This window comes from Rhagoletis zephyria, unplaced genomic scaffold (genome assembly GCF_001687245.7).
Source record: "Rhagoletis zephyria isolate East Lansing unplaced genomic scaffold, Rhagoletis_zephyria_1.1 Rzeph_scaffold_13895, whole genome shotgun sequence".
NCBI classification, from domain to species: Eukaryota; Metazoa; Arthropoda; class Insecta; order Diptera; family Tephritidae; genus Rhagoletis; species Rhagoletis zephyria.
The window spans coordinates 3,645-15,079 of NW_016170964.1; the positions used below are offsets into that span (position 1 = coordinate 3,645).

The 11,435-nt window shown below is 39.8% G+C and overlaps 2 protein-coding genes across 3 annotated transcripts; one reads left to right on the plus strand and one right to left on the minus strand.

Moving 5' to 3' along the window:
- Positions 1–2,401: 2,401 nt before the first annotated feature.
- Positions 2,402–5,264, minus strand: LOC108378337 (uncharacterized). Of its 2 annotated transcripts, XM_017634636.1 has the most exons (7): positions 5,179–5,231; positions 4,997–5,111; positions 4,794–4,897; positions 4,325–4,702; positions 4,136–4,264; positions 3,691–3,915; positions 2,402–3,549 (listed from the first exon to the last, which is right to left on the minus strand). In XM_017634636.1, exons 3-7 carry the CDS (start codon positions 4,884–4,886, stop codon positions 2,671–2,673), a joined length of 1,704 nt encoding a protein of 567 aa, XP_017490125.1. In that variant the 5' UTR covers positions 4,887–4,897; positions 4,997–5,111; positions 5,179–5,231; the 3' UTR covers positions 2,402–2,670. The 2 variants fall into 2 exon arrangements, with proteins under 2 accessions (XP_017490125.1, XP_017490124.1); XM_017634635.1 differs by having other exon boundaries at positions 4,997–5,264.
- A 33-nt stretch (positions 5,265–5,297) lies between these two features.
- Positions 5,298–11,017, plus strand: LOC108378336 (uncharacterized). Its single transcript, XM_017634634.1, has 6 exons — positions 5,298–6,317; positions 6,389–7,307; positions 7,368–8,227; positions 8,294–8,545; positions 9,397–9,526; positions 9,590–11,017. The coding sequence occupies exons 1-6, from the start codon at positions 5,775–5,777 to the stop codon at positions 9,712–9,714; spliced, it is 2,829 nt and encodes a 942-aa protein (XP_017490123.1). The 5' UTR covers positions 5,298–5,774; the 3' UTR covers positions 9,715–11,017.
- The last annotated feature ends 418 nt before the right edge of the window (positions 11,018–11,435 follow it).

Genomic DNA, 11,435 nt, shown 5'->3' on the forward strand with positions numbered 1-11,435 from the left:
CTTTGTTGCCGTTTTTTTTAGTTTCTTATTTTTTATTGTATCGGCTATGATGTAAACATTTTTAGTATGATCGCTAATGAACTATGGAGCCGTAAATTTACTATAGATTGCATAAGATTATCCATAATCGAGGGTATAAATTTTTTACAAGATCCTCTAGAGGTCTTAAAAAATATTTAAAACAAACTGAAAATACATCGCGTGGCATGGTGATTAAAGAGACCCAGCGATACCAATAGCTCCAGAATATCGAGGATCCTCTCGGATATGGCAATCAATATTGGATAAACTAAAATACATTGGCATAAAAAATACTGAGCTTGACTGGTTTAGAAGCTTTCTATGTAATCGTAGGCAAGAAACAATAGTTAATTCAAAGATGTCTAGTAAGATAGCCGTAGACATCGGCTTACCACAGGGCTCAGTTTTGGCACCCCTACTCTTTAATATATATATAAACGATATTAAAAGTTTTCTCAAACATTGTAAAATAAAACTCTTTGCGGATGATGCCTTGTTAACGATCAGTGATAGGGAACTACCAAATGCGATAGTCAAAATGGCAGAAGATCTTAATTCTTTGTATCAATGGCTGTGTTCAAATAAACTCGAACTGAATGTGAAAAAGACTAACTTTATGATATTTTCCAGGGCGACAAATGCTGACTCCATAAGCCGTGAATTGAAAATCAAAGATGTAAAAATCGAAGAGGTGAAAAGTGTCAAGTACCTAGGAATATACATAGACAACAAACTAAAGTTTGATGAGCACGTTGAGTATACAGTCAACAAGATTGCTAAAAAGATTGTCCTTATAAAGAGATCGTGTAAATACTTGGGAAGAAGATATAAAACGTTGGTGTACAGGTCAATAGTAGAACCGCACTTTATATACTGCCGTACGATTTTCTTCCTGGCGGCGGACTCACATGTAGATAAGCTGCAAAAAATGCAAAACCGAGCGATGGGATTCATCCCCAACAAACCGTACGACACACCGACAAGATGTATGTTTGAAACCTTTAAATTGGTTAAGCGTGAAGCAAGAAGTTTTTATTTGTGTACAATATTAGGTTTGTTCGTCGAGCAAAAAATTTGTACGAATTTGTACAGAAGGACAACCTGTCGGATTATCTTAGCGATAATCTCCGATATATAAATGTGACAGAAAACTTATTTTTTATAAAGGCTTAAAGTGCTTTAATGAATTACCAGAGGCTATAAAAAATTGTGATACTATCACTCTTTTCAAGCGGTTGCTATATGACTATTGTAGAACGCAGCCTACAAGATAGTGATGTATCAACAATAACGTGGATTAGAAACTAGGCCTTTCCAACCAACAAGATATCGAGACTGGGTGGATCGGAAACTCGGCCTTTTCGACCACCCAGGAGTTATCAAGTAACGGAGTAACCCAAAAAATATAGCGCGGATTGGAAACTCGGCCTTTCCAACCGTCTACATAACTTCCGGAAAATTGCATGCTTTTATATTGACATAAAATAATTGCAGTGATAAAGAAATAATGTTATTTCAAAATTTCCGTAAGCATTTTGTATTTAATACATATTTAAATTTTAAATCTAAATATAATTATAAGAATGTTAAATCTTTGTTGTAATAAAAGTCTAACAGACTGTAATAAATAAATAGATAAATAAATCGCTTTGCTGTTCCACCAAATTAAACACAACTGTTGACGCCACTAACAAAATAGTACGTATGTAGCTCTAATAAAAATTGGGCTGCCGGATCTTATGAAAGAACTACAAGTAGTGGCTCCCCCGTGGGGAAGAAAATGCACAAAACCGTCGGCTAAAAAAATTATTAAAAATCAACGCGATTTTCTAGCGTCTTGAAACTTGCTAAAATTTGATGGACTGCATACCTAAAATATTAAATAATTGGTAAAGTTTTTTTTAACCGACTTCAAAAAAGAAGGAGGTTATTAATTCGTCGGAATATATATATTTTTTAATTTGGATGTACTTACTACGTCAACCAATTTCTATAATTATTTTTTTTAAAGGAAAGGTGGTACCTCAGAGGGGTTCCCATACTAATTTGGGTAGTATACTACATCGTGAAATGAAAGATTTTCTACAGCGTGATCGAGCACAAGTGAGAATGCATAAAGAGCCCAACGTGTATTGACAAACTATGGTTTTCGTTATCCTGGTAGAGGTGGCAGTGATATAAGCACCAAACCACTATTTAGGGGCCCCCTTAAAGTATCTGGAACCGTTGGAACGACGTGCTACAAGCCAACCGAATGGGCAGTCGAGAAGTGCTCAACAAAGTAACCCAAATATGCTATCGCAGCAACATAAGCACGTGGAAGTCAAGTCAAGTCAAGAGGAAAGTACAAGTCGTGTAACTGTGGAAAACAAAACTGGCGTCGATCGTGCAACTAACAGAGGGTGAACAGGATGAAGATGTAGCGTAGAGAAGTACTAAGTATTTGTTAAATATATTTTTTTTTTGTATATATGTACATATGCATACATTTATATGGCGGCATAAAATATACAAATTGACTTAGATCATAAGAAACCTATTAGCTAAGTTGCGGTGCTGAAGGTTAGTTATCCTTTAAGGATCTTAAAATATACGTATGTATATAGTACATAAAATATATTACGTATTCATATAGGCCTTTATCGTAATTCACTTCAAATCAGCCAGCAGGCCTGGATCAATTAAATTCAAATTCGCATAAACATATTGAAAATCGAATTGCGGCATTTCGCGCTCTTGTTCCTTAATCGACCGCAAGCCAATGTGTGGACGCAAGAAGCTGTCGGCTAAGGGAAACCAACGTAATTGTATATCGGGCTCACGATTTTCTTTGATGGCCTCCAGCATACGTTTCCTATGCTGCATATAAGTAATGCGAAAGATTTTTATCTTTTTCGCTACATATTCAGCGTCCAAGCCATAGCCCATAGCGGCGGCAATATCTTCAATAGCAGCAGTACGCATTTCACGCGAACGATAATCTGAATCATTAAGATCCCAAAGGCAGCGGTGTGCACCATAGAGACGTAAGAATTTCACAGAATGTTTGAGCGACCATTTGCCTTCGAGCAGATTGTCTTCGAGTCCATTCCAGATGAGTTTCATGGGTGGTTTGCTGAAATTTTGATGCTCAGTAAAGGGGCAGCCACTCATACTATTGCTGTCTTCGTTTATAGGTGGTGGTGAGCAAATTGGGGACACAGCTGGTGAGGCTGACGCGCTTAAAGGAAAACCAAAAGTTGGTTTAAAAGATGATGTGTCAAAGCTTGAGCCATCTATTGGCTCAGATGCATTGTGAGCAGGCTGACTACAGTCGGCATGGCTTTCAATCGCATTTACCGACTCCAGCTTGGGGGTATCTAGATACTCCTGTACCATGGGCCACCAAACAAAATCCGGTTTATATGCGCTATCCTCTTTAATTTTCGCTATCTCCAGTCGGTAGGTGCTCAGGAAGATTTGTAAGCGTTTCAGCAAGCGATGCTTAGGCAGCTGCATTGTACGTGAAATCTCTTCCAAAGCTTTTACCTGCACAAAAGACTGCTGCTNACTATCCTCTTTAATTTTCGCTATCTCCAGTCGGTAGGTGCTCAGGAAGATTTGTAAGCGTTTCAGCAAGCGATGCTTAGGCAGCTGCAATGTACGTGAAATCTCTTCCAAAGCTTTTACCTGCACAAAAGACTGCTGCTCAATCTCAGTTTCATCGCCTAGCGTCAACTGCCAAAGCAGTGGATAAGAACGTAACAGAAAAACAAACTGTAAGGACTCGTGAGTAGTCCATTTACGTTGTTCAATTAAAGCATTTTCTCCTGCAATTGTAAAGCTGCCTCCAGTTTTAGCTGGCAGATAAGATGCGTTCCCTGGGTAGCTTTTATTTGTCTCACTTGCATGCTCCTGAACAGAAAGGGAGTATTAACTAAGAAACATTTTTTTTTTATGTAAACTATTGAATGTGATTTTGAGCTTAGATTCTTTGGCATTATATGAAGGTGGGCAACGTGATTTTGTATTCGTTAGTGGGCCGATAAAGAATTTGCATTGTTAAATGTTGACAAATTTAATAAACGTTAAATGGTTGTCAATGAATATATTTTAAATAGAGTAAAGTAAGTACCTCCTCAGGCTCCATTTTGATGTCAACATCTAAATATTGCGCAAGAGCGTCGTTTTCTGATGGTATCAACGTTTCAGAATCGACAGTTATTACTATAGCTTCTTCCAAATCCGAGTCGCTATTATCGTCCTATTCCGAAAAAATTCAGCTTATGCTAAATATAAAAGACAAATTTAAAAAACCAAATACCTCTGTCTTCTTATTTTTCTCTGTCCTGGGAACTTTCCTCAAGAACGAATCCGCTATAGCAAACCACTTCAACTTAGTTTTAGCGCCTATCCCTCTTCGTATACGCTGCTTAATGCGGCGTTTTTCGTAGCGATAAGTGGCACGGAGAACATTGATCTTTTGCAAAACTTGCGCAAATGTAACACCATCACCCATGGCTGCTGTGATATCAATCAGTGCCGCTTTACGCAGTTTGCGATTACGATTATCCGGATGGCATGTGTCCCAGAGGCAGCGATGAGCGCCGTAGAGGCGTAACAGGCATGTAAGTTGTTTAACACTCCATTTCTCGTTGTCGAGCTCGCAGCTAATGTCCTGCAAGCTGCAGTCATTGTAGACCTGCATATCAGATATACATATATAGGTATAAGTTTAATAACGTGGATGCTATTACAATTGGTATTCTTCAAATCACATTCCTTTAAATTACCTGTTTTGAATCAGCTGCCGTAATTTGTTGGCTTTCAAACTCATCACGCGGAGTCCATGTTTTAGAAGTGCCATGGAACGAATAGGAAGACATATTGGGTGTTACTGCGGCGTGTATCCAGGTGTATTTTAATTCAGGTACATATATGGAGCGCAGTATTAATTTTTTTCGATTTTTAGATAGCCCTGCTTGTATTTACTCACTTTTATTTGCATATTCAAAGCCATTTTTCCCGTATTCTACATGTTTTGTTTATTTATTAATTTTCGCACGGCGGGTCAATTTGAAAACAACCAATCAGGATTGCCAGTATCACATCTCAAAATTTAAAAATTTTCCTACTATACGGCTTCGTACGTTTTAGTGGGTTTTTTGTTAAACTTACGATTGGGTTATAACAACAACGCAAATTAAATAAATCGGTAGTATATATTATTTAAAAGTGATTTAAAAAATTACAAATTGAGCTTATTTCTCGTACGAGCATATACTTTGTTTGCGTTTACCAGTGGCCGAAAATTACCCTGAAGGTTTAACCTGCGATCGCAACACTGTCAACTATCAAAGAATAAGGTGAAGCAGATTGGACAAAAAACAATCTGTCAAAGTTGCTGCTGTTTTCGACTTTTGTGCATTGGAAATTTTTTCACTTCTTGCAATAAAAAAGTGCTACATAAAAAACAAAGAAAATGTTGAAAAGTTAAAACCAGTACGAAACAACTAAACTTTCATCGATTGTGGTTTCGTGGTAATGCAGAGTTTGAAAACGTTTAATACGCTCCAGGGCCACAAAAAAAAGCAAATCGCAGACAGACTTGGAAACAAACAAAAGTTACAAAAAACGCGTTTGTAACAAATATTTCGTTTCATACATAGATTACAAGGGAATTGGTTTACCATTGAAGGACAGTCTTCAACTGAATTACCAACGCTACGCAACGCATTAATAGGGCAGCTGAAATCAACAACGAATCAGTGGCGATGGAAAATTTGCAAGGGCGTAGCAGTGGCAATGGTACTTTTTTCAAAAAGAATTCTGACATAGAAAAACTAAGTGGTAGTCGGTGTGGCAATGCAGCGCATGTAGGTACTAATGTTGGAGCAGTCACGGGTTTTGTTTCAGCACAGGATGACTGTAATTGTCTAGGAAGTGGTGGGGATGCCATTAGTGGTGTCGGCGGCAGCGGTAGCAGCTGGCTAACTTGTGGACAACAACATATACAAAATAACAATAATAACAATAATGCTCTAGAATCAAACGCGCAAGCCAAGTGCAACGTCGGCATAACAACAACGGCGGCGACGGGGACTGCTGGCGCTGCAACGGTAGCTTTGGCAAATACAACAACAGATGCGTCATTTACCGGCATCGAAAAACGAAGTGAAGGTGTTGGCGGTGGTAGCTGTGGAGGCGAAGTTGACATTAGCGAAAGAAAAACAGCTGGGATTACTGGCGCGAGCTTTGTTACAGCGGATAGTAGTTGCGCTGGTATGGCAGGCGCCAATGGCGATTCAAATAAGAAGGTTTGAAATTCTTTGCATTCTTGGGAAAGAACTTGTTTTTCTAATATTCATTTGTTTCACTTGTTTTACAGCAAAACGGTGCTGCCGCTATAGACATTGCAACGCCCACATCTTCGCACGTTGCATTAGCAGCGATGTCTGTTGCTGCTGCTGTTTCGACACCCAGCGATTACAATGCATGTACATTTGATGTGTTTGCAGCAGCCGCAGCTGGTACTGGAGTGGTATCGCGTAGCGCTTCGCTCAACAACTCCACGGAGAATCTCAGCTACAACAGTGATAACTACTTCGCTGACGACCTATTGCTATTGGAGGGTGACGATGACGTCGATGATGTAGATGTGGACGCGGAGGAGATTTCGCTCAACTCAGATGATTGTGTTTATGCGTATCGTGGTGACGGTGCGGACTTTGATCTCGCTTTAGATGCCATTGCCGGACGGGGGCACGGCACTGGCAACCCTTGCATGGCTGATGACGAAACAGACTTTCTTGAGATGGACTTCGAGCCTGACCCATTGTCAGAGGTCGAGTATAGTTCGGTTGAAGCTCCGCCTGGTCATACAGATGCATTCCTAATGCACCGCGATGCTTGCCATTTGAGTGGTCGACAGTCAGCAACATTAGGTAAATTTAACAAAAATACGACTGCGGCGCAACGGTTGTTATTCAGTTCGCCGATCGATGACAGCTTACCACCACCGGCAACTAAAACACTTCAATCTCAGCTAATGCTTAGCAAAAATTTTGCTCGAATTACCATGCATTTGGATCAAATTAAAGGAGGGAGTGGCGAATGTGATTCTTATGAGCGCACACATAGTGATCGCGCATCGGCGTTGGGTATGGCCGATGATGCAGTTGACGCGGCCACGAAAGCTGCTCAAATCAACGCGGCCCATTCCCTACCGAATACGCTACTCTCGAATTTTGGGCGAGATTTGCTACACTCAAAAGATGAAAGCAAGGCAATTCCTTCGAAAGTAACAGGTGCATAATTATTTGCCATGTAATGTATGTTTTAATAAACGTTAATGTTAATTCTTAAAGGCGCCAAACCGAAACGCTTCTCCACATTCTCAACATCTTCATCGACATCTTCCAAAAATTCTTCAAAATCTCGGAACTCGCTGCGCTCCACCTATGCCCTAGCAACGCTCTGCAATAGCGCCAGCTTCGATGAGCGCAGCGCTAGTTGCACCGAGTTTCGCTGCGCAGCGCCCAAGATTGCGGCAAGTACAGAGGAATGCATGCGCGCCGAAACTGGCCTAGTCACCAACACAGCCACCACAACAACAAACGAATGCGATGATTCGAGTGTGAATGATGACACCTGCCTGGACTGCTTGGAAAAAGAATTTTTGGCGAACACAATTGGCAAAGCCATAGATTCAAATGAGTGTACACGTTGCCACAAGCGTAGTAGCAGCAGCATAGCGCTCTTTAAACGCGCAGCACAAACATCAACTGGAGCAACGCGCTGCCGCAGCGGTTCACCATTGATCTTCAGAGATGCACGTGATGAATGCATTTTTGAGACAGCAGTCGGTAATTATTTGCAACCAAGGAATGTAGACTGGGCAACTACGGCTTTTAGAGATATACGCATGTTAAAGAACGATAGATGGCTAGGTGATAGTGTTAGTTGTGATGATAGTGGACTGAGTGCCAGTGAGACAAAACTCAAAGCTCGCGTACGTACTCGAATGCGTGCACGGACATGCGATGATGAGGTGTTGCAATTCAAAACAGAAGAGGAGGGCATGAACCAAAGACGGACCACGACGGGTGGGAGTAGCGAGCATCCTCAAAATAACTTTCAGCTTCTAAAGAACTTATTATTGACTGAAAAGGAAACTGTCACAGTTCCCACTTTAAATTTAAGCGAGGAGTTGCTGGTGCAGGCACTGGTGAGTATGAGGATTAGGAGTTCTTTGCAACGTAAAGCTATTCAAATTTCTTTCTTTAACCCTCAGGACAAACTTCATGTATCTTATAATTTGGAACTAATTAAATCTCAGCTGTATTATGCTTCTAATGCTGCCACTGCAACAACAACCACAACAACGACAATTCCTTCAATGTTGGGCATGCACAGAAACTTTAAAGAATTTAGGGATTTGAAGCATTTACTCATACATGAATCGAAGAAACACTGCAATCATCACAAGCTGAAACGCTTGATAGAGTTGGCTACGCGACAGCAAGTGGAAGTGCAATTTCAACAGGTAAATATGACAAATGGCAGGTGCTAATGACAACAATAGTCGCTGTACCAGCAAATGAGCACATTAATAGGTTTAGAAGCGACCATACTAGAGCAACAACAACGAGCAACAGGGCCGCTACAACAACAAAACGCGAAAGGGCAACTGCTTGAAGAGCCCTCGCCAAGGCACGTCAGGAGGCACCTCTACTAGCTGATGGACGAAGTCCAGAGGTTCATTAAACAACCTCTGAACCCAACTGCATAAAGATAGGCCCTGAACAGCATTCACAGGGAGTCGTTATCGAGTTATATAGACTTTCGATCTGTGAATGCCGTTTTGAGCACACAACCACCTGACGTGGACGGGACAGAACTTTGTCTGCCTCGGGAGACTCGCACCACAATAACCCAACTTCGCTCTGGCTATTGCAACGGGCTAAACTCATACCTGAGCAGAATAAACGAGGATGTGCCCAACCAGTACCCGGCATGCGGAGAGTTGCCACATGACTCACGGCACCTCTTCGCATGCCCCTAAACCCCACCCAGCTAACGCATCTGTCCCTATGGACAGATCCCGTTAATGCTGCGCACTTCCAGGCCCTCCCCTCAGCTGAAACAGTCGACAACGTTAATAGATGAGCAGACTCGAGCGGGGTCTAGTACCCGCTACAACAACAACAAGCAAAAGGGTAGATTTATATCTGGCCAAGGACTGTCACTCCAGCAATACACCCAAAAAACTACAACAACAACAACAAAAGGTCACTAGTTTCCGTTAATAGCTGATTGATCAACTTATTTTTACAATTAACAAATTTTTATTTAGCCACTAGTTTTAAAAATATCATTCTATGTATACTTTTCAAGGATCACCAGGAAACTTCAACTACTTTGGTGCCAGTTAAAGTCGCTGATATATTGCAACAATGGGTGCGCACGAAAAATCTCAGCGTACTCAGGCATTTAGATAAACGCTTTGTAGAAGCAAATTTATTAGGTACGTAGTTGTAGACTATTTCACAGTAAAATTAATTAAAATCCAAACCTTTTTTTGGTGCAGGAAAAATCGCCAACATCATACGCCAGGCGCAGCAGCGTTGCACACCGCGACGACCACTGCCCGAAAGCCTATTAATACCACAGTATTATCCTGCTGGTGTTTTAAAGCTTACAAAAAAATCTTAAATTTTATGCTACGCATTAGAGCTGCGATTTATATGGCTGTTTTACACATACATACATATGTTCCATTGAAGCATGGAAACTTAAAACGAATATATTAATAATTATGAGCGCAAAAGTAGGCAACAATAATCATACATAATCATACGCATAAACACACACATTTTGATGTTGTTATTCATAAACGAATGCAATATTTATACGCAAAATACAAAACCAATACCATGTAATCTTAATATCAAATTGAAATAGCAGCGAAAAACAAACGGAAGTAAACGTAATTATGCATTGCATACTATTGATTATTAAAAATATAACATACTCAACAACTGAGTTGTATCTAATCAGGTGATGATATTAACATAAGACTTTAATCTCCGGCAAAATCTAAAAAGCAACCGAATCATAGTTTGAAGCATAATATTAGGGGGTATCAACGGTAGTTTATTGTGAAGTTTAAATAATAACGGAAACTCGACTAATAAGTTCGTCGGCAAATGAAATATCATCTTCTGATTAGACGCTCTCCAACTAATCACCAGGAAAAACCATTTAAACGCATCAACCGATAAACGTTCGTATGTAAATATAGAAAATATGGTAACACATTTGATTTGACGCTTGTTTTGCTGAGGAATGTTTATGCAAACGTACGCAAAGACAGTTGCACCTAATATTAATTTATTGCTATACCTTATATACATGCGTGCTTATATCATATACTATTATACATTGATATATTTATATACTCAACGTGTATACATATGTATGTATGTTTAGTAAAGCAACAAAATATATAAAAACATACACTATAGTGCATATAACATTAATTAGTCGTTAGCATTTAGGATGTTGTATTTAATAGCACACTCATTCACCTGCATAAAACGTAAATATTGCATAAACTTTACTTCATGCAGCAAAAAAACGTATACCCATATACATGCATACATATGTATATATATATATAACTAAATTTATTATAGTATGTATAACATACGCTTATGTAAATGGAAAGCAACGACTTCTTTCCACACCAAATCTCTGCAGCGCACCATTCAACATGACATAGTTCGCATGAATGTATGTATGTTTGTTAAATAAAAACAAGAAAACGAAACAATTTCAAATACATAATATGTATGTATGAGTAGTGCTACATAATTAGTGCGTTTAACGTTTAAAATCAGAAGCAAAAAAAAAANACTTATAAACAATAAAACAGTTAAAAGTTATATACTTAAAAAGCGCATAGCAAAGCAAAGCAAAAGCAAATAAATTACTAAATACACAATCACATACATTCCTTCTAAAGTTTTTAATAAATTCATGCTTGAAATCGTAGATGGATAAGTTCATTCAACGAGTAATTTATAAGCGAATGAGGTGACAGAAATTTGTTTGATGGATTTCCCCACTCAGCTAACGCCCCTGTCCCTATGAACAGCGCCTGTGGAAGTAGCACACTTCCTGGGCCTCCCCCTAGCTGAAATTGTCGACAACGTTGATGAATAAACCGCCCCGAACGGGGCTTCGTAGCTGCTACAACAACAACAACAACAATAACAGAAATTTGTTCATTCCCCCGACAGCCAGTTCTACGCACCGTTTAGATCGGTAAACCCGATCAATCGTTTTTCGTCCATTGAGCAATGCCTTGCAGCCTGCATGCTCCGCAACCTTCTTCGCAGGGCGGGCATTGAGCCCAACCCCGGACCAGAAAT